We start from the raw sequence: 23298 nt of genomic DNA, 5'->3' as shown, positions 1-23298 counted from the left end.
TCCGGCCTCCAACCCCTCCCGGGGGACTACAACTCCCAGAGGCCTCCGCGCGCAGAGGCCGCGCGCACGGCCCCCTGGGCCGGGCCCCCGCTCGGCATGCTGGGAGTTGTAGTCCTCCCCCCGCGCCGGCAGGCGGAAGTGACGTCACGGCGCGGCCCCGGAGGCGAAGGAGGAGGGCGAGGCCTGCCGTGAAGGTGAGGGGCGTCGTTTAAGCTCCCGTCGGGGCGGCCGAGGTGGGGGAGGCGACCCCGGGGAGGCGGGGGGGGGGGGCGACCCCGGGGAGGCGGGGAGGCCGCAGAAAAGGGACCAATGGGGCTTTTTGAGCGCTCCCTCGGTGCGCCCCGCGGTGAGCGCTCACTACAGCGCCTGGCTACCCATGAAGCGCCCAACGGACGCCGTCGTCGTTATTACCAGAAAACTGGCCTCACCCCGTGGCGACGGCCCGGGCCTGGGAGTCGCAGGTGGTGGGTTCGAATCCCGCCTGTCGGCCGGGTGACTTGGGGCCGGTCACGACTCTGGGCCTCAGTGGCCTCATCTGCAGAATGGGGATGAAGACCGGGAGCCCGATCACCTCGTATCCCTCCCCGCCCCCCAGCGCTTCGAGTCATAATGATAATCTCGGTATTTGTTAAACGCTTACTCTGTGCAGAGCGCTGTGCATTTATTCAGTGGTGTTTATTGAGCGCTTGCTCTGTGCAGAGCGCTGTTCATTCATTCAGTGGTATTTATTGAACGCTTACTCTGTGCAGAGCACAGTTCATTCAGTAGTATTATTGAGCGCTTGCTATGTGCAGAGCACTGTTCATTCATTCAGTAGTATTTATTGAGCGCTTGCTATGTGCAGAGCACTGTTCATTCATTCAGTAGTATTTATTGAGCGCTTGCTATGTGCAGAGCACTGTTCATTCAATAGTATTTATTGAGCGCTTACTCTGTGCAGAGCGCTGTTCATTCAGTAGTATTTATTGAGCACTTGCTATGTGCAGAGCGCTGTTTGTTTATTCAGTAGTATTTATTGAGCGCTTACTATGTGCAGAGCACTGGACTAAGCACTTGGAGTGTACAGTTCGGCAACAGAGACAATCCCTGCCCAACACTGTTCTAATAATAACAATGATAATCAGGTTGGTATTTACCCCTGTGCTTAGAACAGTGCTCTGCACATAGTAAGCGCTTAACAAATATCAACCTTATTATTATTGTTATTATTATAATAAGCACTGTTCTAAACGCTGGGGTAGATATAGGGTAATCAGGTTGTCCCACGTGAGGCTCACAGTCTTCATCCCCACTTTACAGATGAGGTCACTGAGGCACAGAGAAGTGAAGTGACTTGCCCACAGTCACCCAGCTGACAAGTGGCAGGGCTGGGATTCGAACCCATGACCTCTGACTCCCAAGCCCGGACTCTTGCCACCGAGCCACGCTGCTTCTCTCCCACGTGAGGCTCCCAGTCTTCATCCCCATTTTCCAGATGAGGGAACTGAGGCACCGAGAAGTGAAGTGACTGGCCCAAAGTCACCCAGCTGACAGTGGCGGAGCCGGGATTCGAACCCACGACCTCTGACTCCTAAACCCGGGCTCTTGCCACTGAACCTCGCTGCTCTCTACTTGCACATAGTAAGAGCGTAAGAAATATCATCATTATTCATTATTATTATTCCTGAGCCGGTCGGGAGAGTGCAATACAAGAGAAGCAACGTGGCCTCAGTGGGAGTCGGAAGGACCCGGGTTCTCATCCCGGCCCCGCCACTTGACCTCGGTTGAGTCACTGCACTTCTCTGGGCCTCCGTTTACTCCATCTGTAAAATGGGATCAGGACGAGGACCGGGCCCAACCTGATTACCTTGTATCTACCCCAGCGTTTAGGACGGTAACCCTGTCATTCGTTCAGTCGTATTTATCGAGCGCTTACTGTGTGCCGAGCACTGTCCTCAGCGCTTGAAAAGTACAATTGAGGGCTTAAGAAATATGTATATATGAAGCAGCGTGGCTCAGTGGAAAGAGCCCGGGCTTGGGAGTCCGAGGTCATGGGTTCGGATCCCGGCTCCGCCGCTTGTCAGCTGTGTGACTGTGGGCAAGTCACTTCACTTCTCTGTGCCTCGGTGGCCTCATCAGTAAAATGGGGATGAAGACTGAGCCTCACGTGGGACAACCTGATGACCCTGTATCTACCCCAGCGCTTAGAACAGTGCTCTGCACATAGTAAGCGCTTAACAAATACCAACATTATCATTATCATTAAAATGATGTATATCTCACAGTCATATGTATAACTGTATATAAAACAGAGAGAGAGAGAGACTGTGCCCAACCTGATTACCTTGTGTCGACCCCAGCACTTAGGACAGTGGCACATAGTAAGCGCTTAACAAATATATAATACTTGTAATAATATTTGTTATGTATAATATATAATGTGTGTATATATATATATATATATATATATATAAAGACAACAGAATGAGCAGGTACGTCCCCCGCCCGTAACGAGTTTAACCATGGGGGATTTGAAGGAGTAAAGAGGCCGCAGCCCACGGAGCAGAGCCGGGGCAGGGGGTGTCGGCGTGAGGCCGGAGCACCCTCCTCCGCACCCCAGGCCCCAACCCCTCGCCCCACCCGTCGTGGCCGTGGGGGGCGGATGGACCCGGCCGCCCCCGCCCTCCTTGCCCCAGAACCGGGGGACCCCCGGGAGCCCTCTCCCCCGGGAGGGCGGAGGCCGGGCCCAGCGGGTCGTTGGCGACGCGGGCGGGCGGGGGACGTGCCGGGGATCCGTCCTGGGCTCGGCGCGGTGGGGCCAAAAGCCGCCAAGTAACTGGAGACGTTTCCGAGATCTCTGGAGGATTGTCGAAAGGTCACGGGCTTCCCAGGAAACGCCGGGGCTGGAGAGACGTCGGAGCGATGCCGTTCGCCCCGGAAAACTACAGCGTCGGCGGGTGGAGACCCCCGGGGGCATCCAGTCGGTCCTTCTGCCTCCGGTCGGGACGCCCTGTGCTGGAGACTGGGGTCCAAGAGGGTCTCCCCGATTTAACTCCCTCTCGTGAGAAGCAGTGGAGAGAGCGCGGGCCTGGGAGTCAGAGGACACGGCCTCTCACCCCGGCTCGGCCGCTCGGCAGCCGTGGGACCCTGGGCGGATGGCTTCTCTGTGCCTCGGTTCCCCCCCTTGGCAAAACGGGGATTCAGTATTCTTTCAATCGTATTTATTGAGCGTTTACCGTGTGCAGAGCCCCGGGCTGAGCACTCGGAAAGTACGGTTCTAGTCTCCCTTCTACTTGGACCGTGAACCCCGTGTGGAACCCGGTTATCTTGCCTCTCCCCCAGCGTTTTAGTGCAGCGCTTGTCACAGAGTAAGCGCTTGACAAAAAGAACCCTCGGTGTCGTTCGGCCACACCCAGTTCTCCACAGAGTCGGAAGGCAGCAGGACGTCGTTCTTTTTCTGACGGACGTATATGGAGCGGGGAAAAAAAACCAGTTTGGGAAATGGAAATTCCCACCATCCGCTTAGGCGTCACACCCCGGCTCCCGCCCAGCGCCCGGCCCCCGAGCCGCCGGCGTTTTCCGACGGCGGATCCCGAGAGGTCGGCCTTCTTCCGGCGGCCCCGCCGGGGGAGGGAAACCGAGGAAGCGACGGGGCCTCCCGCCGAGCCGTGAGGCCCCCGTCTCTCAGGAAGACAGAGGGCGAGCGGCCATCCTGCCGGCGTTCGGGGCCAAAGGAACCGGGAAGTTCGGGAAACCCCGCTCGCCTTCCCGACCCGTTCCCCGCCTCGGGTAGACCCGGCCGCGGCTTTAAGCAGGGGAGAGGAGGCCGACCTTTCCTTCCGCTGTGTGATTAAGATTCCTTCTCTGCTGGTTCCCGGGCAACACCCGCGTTGGGCACATTCCTGCTCGGGCCCCCCTCGGGCCCCGAGCTCCCATTCAGCCTAAGGAAGTGAGTCAGTCTGGACTCGGAGGGCTGCGGCCCTGTGGATTTGAACTCCCCCCCACCCCCACCCCGCAGCTAGGCTGTAAACTCGTTATGGGCGGGTAACGCGTCCCCCAACTCTGTCGTACTGTTAAAGCGTACTCTCCCAAGCGTTTAGTACGGTGCTCTGCGCACAGTAAAAATGATTTGAGTGATTGGAACCCGTCCCAGCGGGCTAGTTGTGTAGCTCGGGCTCCCGCCCGGAGCCGGTGTGGTTTTCGCAGAGGCGTTCCGCCCCCCCTCCCGCCATCCTGCTGAGCGGAGGGAGTTTGGGGGTCGGGGGGCTCGTCGGGCAGCCCCGGTCGGGGGCCCCCAGGGCCGCTCGGCAGCGGCGGGGACCCGGCTGCCGGGCGATGGCTCCGGGCCGCGGGGAACCCGGGCGGGTCGGTCCGGCCGGTGAGGGGAATGGCTCGGAGTCACCCTCCCGCTCTCACCGGCCCGGGGCGGGTTCCCGCCCGGCCCCGACGGCCCCGTCCCGCTCCGTCTCCCTCCACAGTGGTGAGAGTATGAGGCTCTGGCCGCCGCCAGCTGCTTCCCCGTGACGCCTTCCACCACGGCGGAGCTGCCCAGACCCACCTCCTGCCGCGTGGTCATCTACCTGCAGCGGGACATGTCCGGAGACACCGGCCTGGGCGGCCTGGGCCCGGCCGCGGGGGCCAAGCCCAAGGCCGGCGGCCCGCGCGGCCGGGGCCTGGGCAACAAGTACGTCCAGCTGAACGTGGGCGGCTCGCTCTACTACACCACGGTGCGGGTGCTGACGCGGCACGACACCATGCTCAAGGCCATGTTCAGCGGGCGGATGGAGGTGCTCACGGACAAGGAGGGTGAGGCGGGACCCCGGGGAACGGACGCCGGGGCTCGCGGGGGGCAGAGGCAGGGGCCGGCGGACGCCCGGCGGCGGCCGGGGAGCTCAGCGGCCACCGCCGGACCCTTCCTGGGAGGGACTGGGGTCGACGGGTGGCTGCTGAACGTGAGGGTCGGTGGGGAGCCTTGCCCCCTCCGGTCCTCCCGGGACGCCCTAGGCTCAGAGAGGCCACCGGGAAGCCAATCTGTGACCTCGGCCCAGTCCCTTCCCTGCCCTGAACCTCGACTTCTCCAATCGGAGAACGGGGAGGAGCGGTAGAGGCGGGCGCTGGTGGCCGCCGGGCCGGGGTCTCATCCCGGGGACGGCGGTAGACGCTGCCGGGCCGGGGCCGCGTGACGGGCCGGGCCTCTTCGGCGGGGCGGGGAGAGCGGGAGGGGCGGCGCTCACACGCGACGGGCCGGGATCTCGCGGCCCCGCAGGCTGGATCCTCATCGACCGCTGCGGCAAGCATTTCGGCGCCATCCTCAATTACCTCCGGGACGACACCATCGCCCTGCCCTCGAGCCGGCAGGAGATCAGGGAGCTGATGGCCGAGGCCAAGTATTACCTGATCCAGGGCCTGGTGGACACCTGCCAGGCAGCGCTGCAGGTAGGGACGGGGTGACCCGCGGCGGGCCCGGGAGGAGGGCGAGGGGCCCGGGCAGCCGCCCTGACCTCACCCTCCCCTCCAGGACAAGAAAGACTCGTACGAGCCCGTGTGCACCATTCCCATCATCACGTCGCCCAAGGAGGAGGAACGGCTCATCGAGTCCTCCACCAAGGTCACCGGTGGCCCGGGGGGGCGGGGGGCACGGAGCGGGCCCCTTCCCGTCTCTCAGGCCCGCAATCTCGGTGTCGTCTCTGACTCGTCTCTCTCGTTCACCCCACACATCCTATCCGTTACCGAGACCTGCCGGTTTCACCTTTATGATATCACCAAGATCCGCCCTTTCCTCTCCACCCAAACGGCTACCATACTGCTCCGGGCTCTCGTTATATCCCGGCTAGACCACTGTGTCAGCCTTCTCTCCGATCTCCCTTCCTCCTCTCTCGCCCCGCTCCGGTCTATTCTTCACTCCGCTGCCCGGCTCATCTTCCTGCAGAAACGATCTGGGCACTTGTCACTCCCCTTCTTAAACACCTCCAGTGGTTGCCCGTCGACCTCCGCTCCAAACAAAAACTCCTCACTCTAGGCTTCGAGGCTCTACATGACCTCGCCCCTTCCTACCTCTCCTCCCTTCTCTCTTTCTACCGTCCACCCCGCACACTCCGTTCCTCCGCCGCCCACCTCCTCACCGTCCCTCGGTCTCGCCCATCCCGCCGTCGACCCCCGGGCCACGTCCTCCCGCGGTCCCGGAACGCCCTCCCTCCTCACCTCCGCCAAACTCATTCTCTTCCCCTCTTCGAAGCCCTACTTAAAGCTCACCTCCTCCGAGAGGCCTTCCCAGACTGAGCTCCCCTTCTCCCTCTACCGCCCCCCCTTCACCTCTCCGCAGTTTAACCCTCTTGTCCCCCCATTTCCCTCCGCTCCTCCCCCCTCCCTTCCCATCCCCTCGGCACCGTACTCGTCCGCTCGACTGGATATATTTTCATTACCCTATTTATTTTGTTAATGAAATGTACATCGCCTTGATTCTATTTAGTAGCCATTGTTTTTACAAGATGTTCTTCCCCTCGACTCTATTTATTGCCATTGTTCTTGTCCATCTCCCCCGATCAGACCGTCAGCCCGTCAAACGGCAGGGACTGTCTCTGTCTGTTGCCGACTTGTTCATTCCAAGCGTTTATGTGCTCTGCACATAGTAAGCGCTCAATAAATACTATTGAATGAATGAATGGGCAGCGCAGGGTGGACCGGCCCGCCCCGGCCTCACCCTCTCCCCTTCCCTCCCGTCCCCACAGCCCGTGGTGAAGCTGCTGTATAACCGGAGTAACAACAAGTACTCCTACACCAGGTAGGGATGGCGGGCCTCGGCCGGTCCCCCGTCCATTTCCCCGCCGCGGACCCTCTCCCCCTCCCGGGCCTCACCTCCCTCCTCCCCGGGCCCCCCCGCTGCCTTTCAGCAACTCGGACGACCACCTGCTGAAGAACATCGAGCTGTTTGACAAGCTGTCGCTCCGCTTCAACGGGCGCGTGAGCTTCATCAAGGACGTCATCGGGGACGAGATCTGCTGCTGGTCCTTCTACGGGCAGGGCCGGAAGCTGGCCGAGGTCTGCTGCACCTCCATCGTCTACGCCACCGAGAAGAAGCAGACCAAGGTACTGGGCCGGCGGGGAGCCGTCCGGCCCGGGGGTTGGCCTCCTCGGGACCGGCTTAGCCTCATTTTCTCACTCAGCCTCAGCCTTCCCCGTGCCGGGCTTCTCTCGGGACTGCTCACGGAGAACAAGCTAGCCGGGGTCTGCGTATTGCTCCCCTTCCCTCGGACCCCTTCCCGCTCTTCGGTGGCGTTTGCCCCGAGCAGTGGAGAGACCAGGAAGGAGGCAGGCACAAGAGGGTGTAAAGAGGAGATACGGGGCCTGGACGATCAGCTCCCGAAAATGAAGCGCGTTGTGTTTTTCCTCCGTTATTTATGGGACGGGTGGGGCTGGTTAGCGGATTGTGTTTATTCCTAAACCTGTGTGAAGCTGTTAATCCGTCAGAGAACCGGGGGCTGGAGCCCATCCGACTAAAATCATCCCAGGCAGAGGTGGGGCTGGGCAGGGAGGGAGAGACCACACCCTAGATTGGTGGGGCAGGGGGGGTTCTGCCCAGTTTTTGGAGGCTAGGCGTAAGGGGAGGCAGGGAGCCCAGGCGTAATCATTGTATTCGTTTAGCACTTACTACGAGCCCAACACCGGGGTAGACACAGGATCGTCCACTTGGACGATCCCTGGCCCATATGGGGCTAACGGTCTAGGGGGAGGAGAGGACGGGCATTTAAACCCCATTTTACACATAACTTCCCTGGGCTTCAGTTTTTTTAAATGCCCCAGCTAAGGTTGTCCAGCAAGCAAGTGGTGGTGGAGTAGCAGTTTATTTTTTTTTTTTGGTATGGCTTCTGTTAAACGCTTCCGGTGTGCCACATCCAGTACCGAGCGCTGAGGTCGATACGAGTTAAATCAGGTTGGACACGGTCCCTGTCCTACTTAGGCCTCGCAGTCTCGAGCCCCCCTTTACGGATGACCTCTGCCCGTACCACTTGCTTCCCCGGTAGCGTCTACCAAGGGCCGGGAGCAAGCCGCCGGGGCTCGCGGCCCGTCGCCCCGCTCCGGGCCCCGTTTCCCCTCTCCAGACTGGGGAGGGGCGCGGGGGCTGAGCCGGGGCCCCGCCGGCCCTGAGCCCACCGCTCCCCCGGCCCCGCCGGCCCCCCGCAGGTGGAGTTCCCCGAGGCGCGCATCTACGAGGAGACGCTCAACGTGCTGCTGTACGAGACGCCGCGGGTGCCCGACAACTCGCTCCTGGAGGCCACCAGCCGCAGCCGCAGCCAGGCCGCCGGGGCCAGCGAGGACGACGAGGCCTCGGAGCTCCGCGAGCGGGTCCGCCGGATCCACGTCAAGCGGTACAGCACCTACGACGACCGGCAGCTCGGCCACCAGTCCGCCCACCGCGACTGACCGGGCGGCCACCCTGGCCTCCCGCCCCCGGCCCCTCCGGTCCCCCCCGGCAGGCTGCGGACCTCGGCACCTCAGTTGTCGGTGTCCCCGCCGGGGGGGTCCCGCCCCGGTGCTGAGCCCAGGGACCGGGCGAGGGCACGCTCCGAGGTAACGCCGCTGAGGACGGGGGACGGGTAGGTGGCCGACTTCTTATCCCCGCTTTCATCCGGCCCCCGGCCCTCTCCGGACGGGGCCGGCCTCCCCTTTTCTCTCCTGATCCGGCCGCTCGGGCCCCCGGAGGGGCTGCCGGCTTCCCAGATCCTTATTTAGAATACACTACAGCGTGGGGTTTTTTTCCCTCCCCTCCTTTCCTCCCCGGGCTGGGCGATCCGCCTCCTAGAGCCAGAGAGTGGAGCTTGGGGAGCCCTCTCTCTTGGGGGGGGCAGGGCTCCTCAGACACCCATTTTTCTGAACAACCCTCGTAGGGTAGGGTGGGGAGAATCGAGTGTTTATAAAAAGCGATTTTACTGGGTTTTGTAGCTCGGGATTGGAATCTTTTAATCGAAGCTAAGAGAATCCGGGGCTTCCCGTTATCCTTTCGGGGCATCCCAGCCCCGCGGGCAGTGCGGAGTTTGGGGATTCCTAGAGAGCTGGCCTCTCCCCGCACTCTGCCCTTTCTCAAAAGCCCTTCGGGACCCGCCAGCCTCTGCCCCGGGCGGCCTCACCAGTCCCACCGGCTAATGGAGGGAGGGGCCCAGACCTCTCCGAGCCGGCCGTCTTCCGCTCCCAACCCCTTCCCCCTCGAGAGGCGGAGCCGGGGCAGGGAGGCCCCGAGTTCTCCCAACCCCTGGGCGCAACCGGGGGCCAGGACGGCTACCGGGTCCGAGGCGGGGAGGTGCCGAGAGAGGCCAGATTCCGACGCCCGCCCTGGGGGAGAGAGTGTGCGGAATGACTTGGTTCTTCAAGGGAACCAGGCTGTGGTTTTGGAAGGAAATTAGGGAGCCCGTGGCAAAACCCTGCGACCGAGAACGCAGACGGGGCGGTGAGGACCGGCTCGGAGCTGGAGGGAGATGGATCCGTCCGGCCCCTGGCACTGCCGTCGTCGACTGCTCTCCCCCCCGCGCCGCTGTCTTAGATTTAACCCTCCACTGGAGCAGGTGGGAGAACCGGGCAGACTCTAAGGACCCTTGGGCGGTAGCTGGCGAGGCCGGTGGCCGGCGAGAGCAGGGGAGTCGCTCCAGAAGGAGATAGGGTTTGCGGCATCGTGCCCGAGGGGGCCGGAGGGCAAACTCACCGTCGGCCGCCGAGTTTGGTGTCAGCGGCCCCCGGCGCGGGCCGATCCGGAGAACGGGGTCTCTCCCTGCCCGTGGTCACGGGAGTGTCCGGCGAGGAAGGCTTCCGTTCCGGGATTGGCTCGGGCCTGGGTCCAGGGAGCGCGGCGGGGCCCGGACGGGGCTGTGGGGCTTGTGGGTTTTGCTCCTCTGTTTCTGGGCCCTCACGAGGGATGGGGCAGCTTTGCATTCTTAGGATTTGGAGTTGGCTCGGTCACCCCGGCAAGCGGAGTCGGCACGACGGCCGCCCCGCAGGGCGGTACGACCGCTGGTTACCGCCGCTCGGCCGGCGTCGGCGAAGGCCCCGGCGGGCTCGGGGTTAGGGCCGCAGCTGGACCGTTCCCCGGGCGAGAGAGGACGAGGGAGGTGGCCAAGAGGCCTCTTAACGTTCCGGTCCAGAATGTGGGCTTCTAGCCCTCGGACGACGGGCGGGCTCTGCCGACCGGTTGTTCCTGCCGGTCTGGCCTGGGCCGAGGCTTCGGGACACAGAACGGAGCAACCTGCCGCGCGGAGGGGAAGAGGGGAGCGCTCAGAGCCCGGACTCAGACCGCCCCATGTTCGGAGAGCTATTTTGAGGCTCCAGTGCTCGGCCGGGCTCCCTACCGCCCCGGGGCCGGAGAGGAGGGAGGGTCGTCGAAGGGTGAAGGTTGAGATTGTATTTTTTAGAAATTGCGATCCCCGGCTCCGGTTTTGATCATTTAGTACAGAGCATCCCGCGTATATTTTTTATTCCTTCTGCACCGGTGTGAGACTTGAAATGTCGAAGCGCGGAGCCTGGTTGTAGTCTTCGGGCTTCGGCCTCCCCTTGCCGTCCGGAGCTTCCGTCTCCGTCTCGTGGCCGTCGGGCGGCTTCGCCGTCTGTGCTCGCGAGCCCCCTCCCTCCCACCCCTCTCCCGCTCGACGTGAGCCCGGGGGCGGTGACAGTCTTCCGACAATCAGCTTTCTCGGGGCAGGAGGACCCCAGCTGCTACTCTTCGATCAGACACGTAGAGCGGCGGGCCTCGGGCCCGGATGGCCCGGATCTTAGCCGTGGCCACGGTGCTTGGACGTCCGTGGGGCCCCCCCCTCTGCTCCCAATGACCCTCAGCCTTTCCGGTCTCAGCGGCCAAAGGGAGACGGGGCGGAGGCCGCGGGGAATGGGCCGCGATCGGACAGTCGAGAGGCGGCGGCGGGGGTCTGGGTTTCGTTTGGAGCTATCGGCGCCATCACCTTCCGCTAAGCTGCCGTTCGAGGTGACCGTCAGACGGCCGGGAGCCGGGGGCGGAAGCCGGCGGGTCGGCCCGCTCGCAACGCTTCCCGTCACCGGTTCCTTCCGGGCGGGGGGGGGCTCAGGGAGCGGGCTCGGCTCCAGCTCGGCTCTCGGGCCGCGCCGGGGCGCTTCGGCTGATCGATGGCTCTCTTTTCAGTCGACAGACGTACTGTTTCGCTCCGTGATCGGCACAGCCGATGGGTATGGAACACTAATTTTTAATAAAAGACTTTCTACTGAACCGTGACCCGGTCTTGGCGTTGGTGTCCTCTTCCCGGGGTGGCCACTGTTCCGGTCAGGAGCCGGAGAGGGCAGGGCCCTGAGGCCCGCTTCCCTTCCCGAACATCGAACGGCTCCTCTTGCCCCAGGAAAGCTATGCAGGGAGGGGGGGTCCCAGGCCCTCCCTCCGTCACTCTTCTTTCCCCACCTCCTCTCGATTCCTCCACCGCCCCCCTGGGCCTAGGAGACCGGAGCAGGGGGAGGGCAGGTCTCAGCAGGAGGAGACCGCGAGGGCCGAAACGGCTCCGCTGCCGAGCTTCCCGCCCCCCTCCCTCCCTGCGTCTCCCAGAGTTGACGGGACTACAGCCGGCCTGTCCCCTCTCTCCTGTGGGGCCCGGGCCGGGCCCGCCCCGCTCCGGCCCTTCGGGTGGGAGCCTCCGCCGGTTGGCCCCGGGGCCAGAGAGCAGGAGAAAGAGTTGGCGGCTGGGCATGCGCTGTTTTATTGAGCAAAGCTCCCGTTCCAGAATGGGGCGACCGAGGAGGGGCCCCGAGCTTACGCAGGGCCCGTTCCCGTCTCCCCTGCCAGGCCCACTTCTGAGCCGAGCGGCCCGGGGAGCCGGCCCCGGAGGAGCGCCGGGGGGATGGACTCTTAGAGCCAACGTCCGGAGCCTCCCCTTCCCCGTGCCGGCTCCCCCGGGGCCGGGGGCCGGTCGGGCTCCAGCCATTTTACCAGTGAAGGCCAGAGGGGGGTGTCTTCTCATCCTTATTGCTTTCCAGGGAGAAGGGAGGGATCCTGACGTCGAAATGGGAACCGTCGGGCCTCTCGAAGCGGAACGTGCCCCTGTCCGACAGAGAGGAGCCAGCTGAGGGAGGGAGGGGAGAGCCTTCCGCCCCTTCCCTCGGGGCCCGGCCGACCGCGGGACCCCATCCCCCCCGGGTCCGGCTTAGCAACGTGAACTGGGCTTTCCATCCGCTTCCATTCGGATGCCAGCGACGGCTGTGGCCACACGGAAGGGCTCGCCTCAGTAAGTAGCCAATGAGACGTAGCCGGAGCGCTCCGCACCCAGCGGGGGCTCGGTAGGATACCACCGCTCTCCAGGTCCCGGGCCCGCGTCGACCTGGAACGAAAATCCTAGCCCCCGGGGCCGACCGCGCTCAGAAGAGGAGGCGGAGACCCCGAGAGCGGGTCGTTCGTGGGCCCGGGACCTCAGACGAGCCGACGGGGCACCTGGAGAGAGACCCGGCGAGCCGGAGGCGGTGGCGGAACGGGACCAAACCGAGGCCTCACGGACGGCTCTCGGGGCCCGCCGCCTCCTAGGACGCCGAGACCCCAAGGAGCCCGGCGGCCCCCTCGGCCCGCCCCGGCCGGAGTCCACGGCAACGGCTCCCCCCATCGCCCGTGGGTCTGGACCGACCGGGTGGGTGGGAGCCAGGGGACGTGGCCGTGGGAAGGGCGAGGAGGCCGTGCCGAGCCGCGCTCTGTCGCGGGGAGGGGGGAGGAGGAGGCCGGAACGAGCCGACTCACCACATGTGTCCGCTGGAGGCCTGCAGGGAGACGTGGCTGCTGTACTGGAAGGCCGGCTGCTCTTTGGATAACACGGGCTCCTGGAGACGGGAGGAGGGCGTAGGTCAGCGAGGCTCGCGCCCCGCAGGCCGGGGCAACCGAGGCAGCGGGCCGGGGCCGCGGGACCCGGTTCTCATTATGATTATCAGTATGATCGATAATGGTAATGATGATGATGTCTGCGTTAGGCACTTTCGTCGTGCCAAGCGCGATGCTGAGGGCTGGGGCGGGTAGAAGATAATCAGGTCAGGCACGGTCCCCGGCCCACACGGGGCTCAGTTTCGCAGGGATGGAGACCAGGGACTGAATGACCATTTTACAGAAGAGGAGACTGGCACAGAAGTCAAATGACTTGCGCAGCAGACGAGCGGCGGAGCCGGGATTAGAAGCCAGGTCCTCGGACTCGAGGCCTCCGCTCTTTCCTCTAGAGCACGTTGTTTCGGCGCCTGCTCTTAAGGCTAGAGCGGGGATCGTCTACCTTCTTTCGCCTTCCCCTCCCCAGGCCCCGTGGTTGTGATCTGCAGGTTCCGCGGCCCCGCGGCTCTACCACGGGCCCCAGGGCCCGCCGACTCTCGAGGGCTACCGGGCCCGGCCTCCCCGGCGCTGACGGAGGCACGGTTCGGGAATCAGGCGGGCCGCTGGGCCCTCCCGCCCGGCTCTTCTCCTCCAAGTGGGCAGGGACCCCTTTCCCTCCCCCTCCACATCTCCCCACCAAGGAGACCCTGAGGCGGGGCGGTCCACACTCACCCTGCCCACCACGCCCCGGCCCCGGACCGTCTCCAGGGTGCCGGACAAGCTGAAGATCCTCCAGTGCCGTTCCCGGAGCTGCACCACGTCGCTGTCCAGGTTTTCCAGGCGGATACAGTAGCGCCACTGCCAGGAAGAGGGGTTGGGGGGAATTAGGCGGCGTCAGCTGCAGCAGGCTAGCCCACTAACCGGCTCCCACCCACCGAAAGCTGACCTTCCCTTCTCCCTTCCCCCACTCCTCCACCCCCAGATCCTCCCACCATTCATTCATTCATTCAATTGTATTTATTGAGCACATACTGTGTGCAGAGCACTGTACTAAGCACTTGGAAAAGTACAACAGAACAATAACCAGACACATCCCCGGCCCACAGTCGAGCTCAGAGTCGGCAGCCCCAGAGCCGGGGAGGAGACAGTTTTCCAGAAAGAGAGGGACTCACCCAATAGACGTGGGAATTCTGGGCTTCCTGGAAAGGAAAACACAGGGAGGTTACACCATGCTAGCCGGCTACGTTTCAGGATTCCCGCAAAGCCTGTCCACACCCCGGGGCGGCCGGCTCTTCCCGTCGGCAGCCCCGAGGACGGAGGCTCCTCCGTGGTTGGTTCTCGGCGGGACGGGACGGGAAAGCGAGGGCCTGGCGCTCCGCCCAACGGCCGCTGACATTTACGCCCGGCCTAAGGAGGCGTCTATGCAAATGAATGGTCCAGGCGTTTATCTGGATTCCGTGGCTTGCCCATATTCTTCCGTCTTGCCTCCCACGTTAGTGTGTAAGTTCCTGGTGGGCAGGGAACCTGGCTCCCGTTGAACTTTCCTCGACCCAACGCACCGCACTTTGCGGGTGCTTCTTAAACTCGAAGACTTCGGCTACCGTGAGGGCGAGGGGCAGCACATCTGTTCCAGCCAAATCCACCTGGTCACCCTCTCCCCAGGTCAACCTGCCTCCCTCCACTGGGGCCCCTGCCGCCCGCCCATTTCTCCACCAAACCGTCTCTGCTCTGCCACGGGGGTGGGGGGGACGACCAGACGCACCCTCATGCCCATGTAGAAGGGGATGACGGTCACGCGGATGTTCTCCGTGGTCTCTCGGTGCACGTCTGACAGCTCCAGCCACGGGTGGTTCTTCTCCTGCCAGGCTCGCAGAGTTTCCCGGGCCACAAAAGGGGGAGCTGAGAGGGGAAGAGGAGGAGGCAGGGCAAAAATGGCGAATGGGGAGGCGACACGGATGCCCGGCTCCGGGGCTCCACCTCCAGACGACCCACCGGGGCTTCTCCAGGGAAACCAGCCCCACTCCTCCCTCGAGAAGTGGCTCAGCTCTTCTCATCGCCCCTCGGGCCCCTTGCCTTTCCCGTCAGACCCGATCGCGTGGTTTCTACTCTGGATTGGAGTGGGGCGCCCGGGACCTGAGGCCTTGAAAGGGCCCAGGCCAAGAGAGCCCGCTTCCGGCCCCGCAGAGGCTCTAGAGGCGGACGCCCCCCTCTTAGGACGGGGCCCCCGGGCCGGGACGGGCACCTTTCGTCTGGTCGAAGAGGAGAAACCGCTCAAAGAGCTCATGCTGGATGGGCACCTGGTCCGTGGAGGTGTACGGGAGGATGTCCTCGTGGCTGACGTAGTCTAGTCCTGGGGAGAGGCGAGGAGGGCCAGAAATCAGGGCCACTGAGATCTTCGGGCGAGAGGCCAGGAGAGGGGCCACAGAGCAAGTGAGAGATCCAGGGAGGCTCTTCTCCCCAGCCTCAGATCCAGAGATATGCCGAGCGGGAGGAGGAGGAAAAGCACTAACGTGCCCAAGGCTTTGGGGGCCAGAAGGAAGTAGATTCTGAGTGGTAGGGTTAGCTAACTCACCCGGGATGAAAATCTGCCCCACCCCTCCCACCCCCCAACGTATCCTGCTCCGGCCCACCCCGCCTCCGCGCTCCGTCACTCCCAACCTCCCAGGGTCCGCGTTCCCTTGCTGAGCGAGGGACCCCGACGCACCCCCCGAACACTCACCCGGTATGGCGTAGAGGGCCCGGCTGTCATCGTGGTTGGCTAAAAACGTCACCGCTTCCGTCTGAGACCTCTGAGACTGGGACAGGAGGAGACTCGCTCAGGGACTCCGTCGCCTGCCCGGGCCCCGGCCGGCCGGCTCCACTGGGGAGCGGCCCCTGTCCCGCCGGCCCACTTCTGCCAGGGACCCTCGGCTTCTCCCAGAGACCAGCCGCCGCGGGGGTGGGGGGAAGGAAGCCCCACGCTCTTCGTCCTCCCCGCTCAACCTGTCACGAGCTGGGGAGGCCCTGGGCCCCACCGCCCTCCGTCACTTACTATATATGGGCAGTCCCGGGCATCAATCAGCACTTGGTAGTACGTGTGGGTTTTGCCTCTGACCTCTTTGGAGCCGTGGCCGGCTGGGTTCTCCGTTCTGTGGGGAAGAGACAGAGGCCTGAGTGCGTTGCGGGTACCTGACATCCATCCGGGGAGAAGAGGAGAAAAGCAGTATCTCCCTCTGCCCTCTCCCCCGGCCCCCCCCCCGCCACCGCCGGAGGCTGGCTCCGTCGCAAGATGCCGCCGGGGCGGGATAATGCCCCCCGCCAGATTGAAGCCCTACCATCCACCCCCAACTGACAGGACCTTCTTCATCTCCTGGCTGGCGTGAGAAGGGAGCCCCGGGCCCGATCCTCTGCCCGTGGCTGGGGCCGGGGGTGGGGACAGAGCTCTCTGGTACAGGGACACCTCCCAATCCGGCCGACGGGAGCTCACGCTGCCTCCGACCCAGAAGAGACACGGGAGAGGCGGGAGCGGTCTGCGCTCCATCGTCGGCCCGAGGAACCCGACGCCCAAGAGGTCCTCAGGGATTAGACCGGGCAGGGCCAGATTGGACCTTCTGGGAGGTTCCTGAAATGCCGGGGCCAGCCCAGAGCCAGATCGGCCTCTAGTCAGGCAGTCGGTCGGTCAGTCGTATTTACTGAGCGCTTACTGTTTGCGGAGCACTGTACTTAAGCGCTTGGGAGAGTACGATATAACAAGCAGACACGTTCCCCACTCACAACAAGTTTAGAGTCTAGACGTTGAGACAGCCATTAGTATAAATTTCTATTCTAGGGAGGTGGGAGCAGAGAGAATGACCATCCACCTCCCTGGTTTCTCTGGACCACTGACCCGCGGCCTTTAACATTTCCTTCTCTCGGCAGGACCCAGTGGGAGTTTCTCTGGCCCTCCCCGGCCCTCCCCAACCACGGCCCAATGCCCCATCCTCAGCTCTTTAGAAGACGGTCACCCAGAACCGGAGACACAGTCTCCCGAAGCCACGGTCTCTCCCGTTGCCCAGGCCCCCTGAAAACGCACGGCTCTAAGACGGGCGGAATGGAATTAACGCGGGTCCGAGACCGGTCCGACACCGAGAACAACTCGGCAGCTAACGGGGAGACAGCTCGGGAGCCGGAACACTGGAGCTGGAGGGCCCCTTCGGGGAGTTGGTTCGTTCAGTCGTATTTATGGAGCGCTTACTGTGTGCAGAGCACTGTACGGAGCGCTTCGGAGAGTGTAATATAACGACATATTCCTGACCGAGGGACCCGCAGGGAGCTGTTGTTCCGTCGGCCCTCCGCCCCACGGCAGTCAGGTCCCCGGCCCGTTCTGCTCCCCACAGAAGGGTCTGGTGCAGTAGAGTTTGCCAGGAGATCTGCAATTAGTTTCCGCCCTTTGCCCAAGCCTCCCGGCTGCGCCGGACCGGCCCCGCTCCCCGAAGGAGCTCTCCAGAAACGGACGAGGCGGGGAAGCTTACTTCTCCGGAGCCGCGGACGCCACGTCCCGGTCGTACAGCCTGGCTTGCCAAGGGAACAGGATGACGCCCCGGTATCCGAACACACTGTGAAGGAAGAGCTGCGAGGGGAAGGAAGAGGGATGGAGGCGAGGGGTCACCACGACCCTTCCAGGGTTAGGAGGGTCCCGCGGCCGAAAGGCAGAGGGGCACTCACAGCCCGGGAGGGGGCTGGGTTCCTCCCGCACATCCTACCCTCCCTCAGTTTCCCCGCCTACACCCGCAAACGACCTGGTTTTCCGGCGCCGCCTCCCTCCGCATTTTCCTCTTCGACATGCTTTGTAACGGGCCCGGCTACTCCCACCCAAGTGCTCCCTTCCCACAGTTACATCCCGTCTTCTGTAGTCAGGGCGAGGATTCTCGCCATCCCTCTGGGCTGTGCCCTTCGACCGCTCCCGCCCCTGCGGACTACATCGAGAAAGACTAAAAATGAAAAGCAAACGGAAAACAGATAACGAAAAGAGATTCCTCTCCTGCCCGCTGCAGCCCTGCAATCGGCGGTGAAGGCTTAAAGGCATCCCCCTCATCATCGATGGCATTTGAGTCCTTACTGTGTGCGAAACGCCGTGCTAAGCACTTGGGCGAGCACAGCAGAGTGGGTAGACACACTCCCCGGGCGACTCGCGAGGCGAACGGACCGAGCGGGAATGTGGAAAACGGCTGGTTGACGTGGGTGGCGGATCGATCAACCGATCGCGTTTATTGAGCGCTTACTGCGTGCAGAGCACTGTGCTAAGCGCTCGGGAGAGTACGACAGAACAGAATCGGTAGACAAATTCCCTGCCCGCCACGAGCTTACAAGTCTAGAGGGCAGCGAAGACCGAGACGGCAGCAGACCCTGAGGGAGCTTACCTGGTGGGGTCTTCTTTGTTCCGCTTTTTGTTTCCTTAATAGTATTTTTTAAATATTTACTAAGCGCTTACTGTGTGCCCGGCGCTGTACTAGTGCTGGGGTAGATACTAGATTACGGAGTTGGACACAGTCCCCGTCTCACCTCGGGCTCAAAGTCTTAATTCCCATTTTACAGAAGAGGGAACTAGGCACCGAGAAGTGAAATGACCTGCTCCGGGCCACCTGGTAGACAAGTAGCAGAACCTAAGATTAGAACCCAGGTCCTCCTGCTCCCAGGCTCGTGCTCCATCTGCTAGGCCATGCTGCTTCCCTTAACCCCAGCAAGAACTGGTGGAGGTCACAACAGGATCCGCTAAGGAGGGATAACAAATATCCTTAATTTCTAAAAAGTGGGGGTGGGGGGGAGACGTTAAGAAGATTGTAAACCCAGGGGGGCGAGAACGGTGACCCGATCTCATTACCTTGGATCGACTTCTACACTCAGCGAAGTGTAGAGAAACCGTTTAATAAATACCGGGGTTACTAGGTTCCTGTAATGGAGAGGCAGTAGATCGGGACTGTGCCAGCCTAGAAGGCAATGTTTGTGTATTGTGTACGTCTTCTACTCTGCCCGCCTGAGTAGATAGATTAATATTGGGCACCTTTTCCCTCTAAACCCCTCCTGAAGCTGGGCCTCGACACTCCTTCGTTCGATCGTATTTACTGAGCGCTTCCTGTGTGCAAAGCACTGTGGTGAGCTCTTGGGAGAGTACAGCGAACACGCATTTCCTGCCCGCAACAAGCTGACAGTCGAAATAAGCCTGTTCCCGGCTCAGGCCTTTTGGTGGATGAGGATGAGAGCGAGCGCTCAGCTGTGAGCAGGCAGATTGGAGGGCGTGAGCCCGGGGGTCTGCTCAGCCCCCTCCGGGGCATAATCAAGTGCCAGACGCTCTGCCACTTGTCAGCTGTGTGACTGTGGGCAAGTCACTTTACTTCTCTGTGCCTCAGTTCCCTCATCTGTAAAACGGGGATTTTTACTGTGAGCCTCACGTGGGACAACCTGACGACCCTGTATCTCCCCCAGCGCTTAGAACGGTGCTCTGCACATAGTAAGCGCTTAACAAATACCCACATTATTACTTATTAAAATCCGCTACCCACCGCTCTGCTCCTTCCCCGGGCAGGGCGCTAAGCTGGGTGACCCCTAAGGAAGGCAAGTCCAGTCAATTTCGGGGTTCTCACGCCCCGACCTGTAAATCCGCTTGTCCGTCTCGTCCGTTGGAGGGTCAGCTCCTTGAAGGCAGGCAGGTATCTTGTACTTGTCCCAAGCGTCGAGTACACAATAAATACCTTCATTAGCTTGTTGCGGGCAGGGAAAGCGTCCGTTACACTGTCCTCTCCCACGCGCTGAGTACAGTGCTCGGCACTCAGTAAGCGTTCGATAAAAACGATCGATCGATTCACTTCTCCTGCTGCTACAGATACGGCCTTCTCGCCCTCGCGGGAGACAAGCCTCAGACAGACCCCCAGCCCCCATCCCCACCTCCAGCACTCACCTGACCCGTTTCATATTTCCCGTTCTGCTTTGGCACCTCGAACACGCCGACGGTCTCCAACACCTTGCCCTCCGGTCGGTTTCTGAATTGGAGAAAAAGAACTCGCGCGCCTCAGTTTCTCTGGGGTGGCAGCGGGCTGGGTGGGCGGGAGAGACCCCTCGCGGTCCAGGGATGGCTTTTCCTCAACAGCCTCAATTACGGCAAGCTGAGCTTTCCCCAGAAAGTCGGGCTTGGCGCCTCGACGTTTTCAACGGGGGACAGACGAGAGGTTGGGCCTAGGGGCTAGAATTAAGCTCGCTGTGGCAGGGAATGTCTCTCTTATAGCGTACTCTCCCAAGTGCTTAGTACAGTGCTCTGCACACGGCGAGCGCTCAATAAATACGAATGACTGAGAAAATTAACCACCATCACTCCCTGGCTCTGTTTTCAAGCGACGCGGCCAGACCGAAACAGCGCTCTCGCTCTCTGAACTCCGGGCAGTCTGACGTGAAAAACGGCACCGAGTGGACGGGGTGTTTCTTCTTCCAACGCGATTCGTCCTCACCAACCCCTTTCACAGTAATGTCACCGTCTTTGGGAGGGGCAAGTTATTTTTAGGGTCACCTTTCCGAGGCCCCTTCCCCACCCGGGGTGAGAGGCGCTTTCTTGAACAGGGCTGCTAAGGCCCCCGATTAAGCCGTCCTTTCCTCTCGTCCCACTCCCTTCTCCCTGTATTCATCCTCCCTCCCAGCCCCACCGCAGGTTGTCCCCCGTGGGGCTCGCGATCTTCATCCCCATTTTCCAGATGAGGCCACTGAGGCCCGGGGAGCGAAGGGGCTCGCCCAACGCCCAAGCGGTGGAGGCGGGTTGTGGGGGGGAGAACCGACGACCCCAAGCCCGGCCTCTTGCCAGGGGGCCACAGCGCTTCGCTTAGGGAGTAGCCTGCGTGGCTCAGTGGCGAGACCCCGGGCTGGGGAGTCCGAGGTCATGGGTTCGAATCCCGACTCCGCCACCTGTCAGCTGGGTGACTGTGGGCCAGTCGCTTCACTTCTCTGGGCCTCAGTTCCCTCATCTATAAAATGGGGATGAAAACTGGGAGCCTCACGCGGGATCACCTCATTCTCCTGGATCTCCCCCAGCACTTAGAATAATAATAATAATAATAATAATAATAATAATCATGTTGGCATTCATTCAATAGCATTTATTGAGCGCTTACTATGTGCAGAGCACTGGACTAAGCGCTTGTAACGTACAAAGCGGTAACAGATACAATCCCTGCCCATCGACGGGCTTACAGTCTAATCGGGGGAGACGGACAGACAAAAACGATAGCAATAAATAGAATCAAGGGGATGAACATCTCATTAAAACAATAGCAAATAGATAGAATCAAGGTGATGGACATCTCATCAACAAAATAAATAGGGTAATGAAAATATATCCAGTTGAGCGGACGAGCAAAGGGCTGAGGGGAGGGGAAGGGAGAGGGGGAGGAGCAGAGGGAAATGGGGGGAAAAGAGGGCTTAGCTGAGGAGAGGTGAAGGGGGGGTAGAGAGAGCAGGTATTTGTTAAGCGCTTGTGCAGAGCATAATAATAATAATGATAATAATAATGATCATGTTGGTATTCGTTAAGCACTTGTGCAGAGCACAATAATGATAATAATAAGAATAAGAATAATGTTGGTATTTGTTAAGCGCTGGTGCAGAGCATAATAATAATAATAATAATAATAATGACAATAATGATAATAATGTTGGTATTTGTTAAGCGCTGGTGCAGAGCACAATAATGATAATAATAATAATAATGTTGGTATTTGTTAAGCGCTGATGCAGAGCACAATAATGATAATAATAATGATGTTGGTATTTGTTAAGCGCTGGTGCAGGGCATAATAACAATAATAATAATAATAATGTTGGTATTTGCTAAGCGCTGGTGCAGAGCACAATAGTGATAATAATAATAATAATAATAATATTGGTATTTGTTAAGGGCTGGTGCAGAGCACAATAATGATAATAATAATAATGATGTTGGTATTTGTTAAGCGCTGGTGCAGAGCATAATAATAATAATAATAATAATAATAATAATCATGTTGGTATTTGCTAAGCGCTGGTGCAGAGCATAATAATAATGATAATAATAATGATGTTGGTATTTGTTAAGCGCTTGTGCAGAGCATAATAATAATATTCTCTGCCACTTATCAGCTATGTGACCGTGGGCAAGTCACTTAACTTCTCTGTGCCTCAGTTACCTCATCTGTCAAATGGGGCTTAACTGTGAGCCTCACGTGGGACAACCTGATGACCCTGTATCTAGCCCAGTGCTTAGAACAGTGCTCTGCACATAGTAATAATAATAATAATGTGGGCATTTGTTAAGTGCTGGTGCATAGCATAAAAATAATGATAATAATAATCATGTTGGTATTTGTTAAGCGCTGGTGCAGAGCATAATAATAATAATAATAATAATGTGGGTATTTGTTAAGCGCTGGTGCAGAGCATAATAATAATGATAATAATAATGATGTTGGTATTTGTTAAGCGCTGGTACAGAGCACAGTAATAATAATACTAATGTGGGTATTTGGTAAGCACTGGTGCAGAGCATAATAATAATGATAATAATAATGATGTTGGTATTTGTTAAGCGCTGGTGCAGAGCACAATAATAATAATAATAATGTGGGTATTTGGAAGCGCTGGTGCAGAGCATAACAATAATAATAATAATGTGGGTATTTGGAAGCGCTGGTGCAGAGCACAACAATAATAATAATAAGGTGGGTATTTGTTAAGCGCCGGTGCAGAGCATAATAATGATGATGCTAATGATGCTGGCATTCGTTAAGCGCCGGTGCAGAGCATCATAATAATAATGATAACAAATGGAGGTATTTATTAAGGGCTGGTGCAGGGCACTGTTCCATTCATTCATTCAATAGTATTTATTGAGCGCTTACTAGGTGCAGAGCACTGGACTAAGCGCTTGGAATGAACAAGTGGGCAACAGATAGGAGACGGTCCCTGCCCTTTGGCGGTCTAATCGGGGGAGACGGACGGACAAAGACAATGGCAGTAAATAGAAGCAAGGGGATGCGCATCTCATTAAAACAATAGCAATAAATAGAATCGAGGCGATGTTCATCTCCTTAACAAAATAAATAGGGTGATGAAAATCTATCCAGATGAGCGGACGAGTACGGTGCTGAGGGGAAGGGAGAGGGGGAGGAGCGGAGGGAAATGGGGGGGATCCAGGGACACGAGACCGTCCCACGTGGGGCTCACGGTTTTTAGGAGGGAGGGGACGAGGGAGGGGACGAGGGACCCTCACCTGGAGGCCAGCGTCCTCCTTGGCGGCGCGCCCAAGGCCCCGACGGCGCGTCCGGCGGCGCGCCCGACAGCCCCGGGGTGGTTCCTGACGGCGAGCAGCCCGGCCCAGCAGCGCCGGCCGCCCGCGGCCACGGCCCAGGCCCGCCCGCCCCCGCACCCCGCCATGGCCCGCGCCGCCTCCGCCCTCCGCCCTCCGCCCTCCGGCCCCGCTCCGCCCCCGCCCCACAAGCCCTCGCGCCCCCGGCCCGCTCCCTCCCCCGCCCCCCCCCCTCGTCTCTATGGTCCTTCCGGCGGGCGGG

At 60.4% G+C, this 23298-nt stretch overlaps 2 protein-coding genes across 2 annotated transcripts; one reads left to right on the top strand and one right to left on the bottom strand.

Annotated features, from left to right (window-relative positions):
• Window positions 1-127: 127 nt before the first annotated feature.
• On the top strand, window positions 128-11206 carry TNFAIP1 (TNF alpha induced protein 1). Its single transcript, XM_029081973.1, has 7 exons — window positions 128-194; window positions 4458-4785; window positions 5246-5415; window positions 5498-5587; window positions 6708-6760; window positions 6870-7065; window positions 8161-11206. The coding sequence occupies exons 2-7, from the start codon at window positions 4572-4574 to the stop codon at window positions 8398-8400; spliced, it is 963 nt and encodes a 320-aa protein (XP_028937806.1). The 5' UTR covers window positions 128-194; window positions 4458-4571; the 3' UTR covers window positions 8401-11206.
• Window positions 11207-11654: 448 nt separating this feature from the next.
• POLDIP2 (DNA polymerase delta interacting protein 2) lies at window positions 11655-23164 on the bottom strand. Its single transcript, XM_029082505.1, has 11 exons — window positions 23001-23164; window positions 19671-19752; window positions 17248-17345; window positions 15789-15885; window positions 15477-15552; window positions 15000-15107; window positions 14520-14656; window positions 13930-13956; window positions 13490-13615; window positions 12704-12783; window positions 11655-12019 (listed from the first exon to the last, which is right to left on the bottom strand). The coding sequence occupies exons 1-11, from the start codon at window positions 23162-23164 to the stop codon at window positions 11905-11907; spliced, it is 1110 nt and encodes a 369-aa protein (XP_028938338.1). The 3' UTR covers window positions 11655-11904.
• Window positions 23165-23298: the final 134 nt, after the last annotated feature.

This window comes from Ornithorhynchus anatinus, chromosome 17 (genome assembly GCF_004115215.2).
Source record: "Ornithorhynchus anatinus isolate Pmale09 chromosome 17, mOrnAna1.pri.v4, whole genome shotgun sequence".
Classification (NCBI taxonomy): Eukaryota; Metazoa; Chordata; class Mammalia; order Monotremata; family Ornithorhynchidae; genus Ornithorhynchus; species Ornithorhynchus anatinus.
The sequence above is the reverse complement of the archived record's forward strand: the minus strand, read 5'-3'. Positions and strand labels throughout refer to the sequence as shown.

Coding starts and splice junctions, on each gene's coding strand:
- TNFAIP1 (XM_029081973.1), top strand. CDS start 4,572: ATGTCCGGAGACACCGGCCTGGGCGGCCTGGGCCCGGCCGCGGGGGCC. Junction 5,416..5,497: donor CCTGCCAGGCAGCGCTGCAG/GTAGGGACGGGG, acceptor CCTCCCCTCCAG/GACAAGAAAGACTCGTACGA. Junction 5,588..6,707: donor TCATCGAGTCCTCCACCAAG/GTCACCGGTGGC, acceptor CCGTCCCCACAG/CCCGTGGTGAAGCTGCTGTA.
- POLDIP2 (XM_029082505.1), bottom strand. CDS start 23,164: ATGGCGGGGTGCGGGGGCGGGCGGGCCTGGGCCGTGGCCGCGGGCGGC. Junction 17,346..19,670: donor GGAAATATGAAACGGGTCAG/GTGAGTGCTGGA, acceptor TTCCCCTCGCAG/CTCTTCCTTCACAGTGTGTT. Junction 15,886..17,247: donor GCGTCCGCGGCTCCGGAGAA/GTAAGCTTCCCC, acceptor TCTTCCCCACAG/AACGGAGAACCCAGCCGGCC.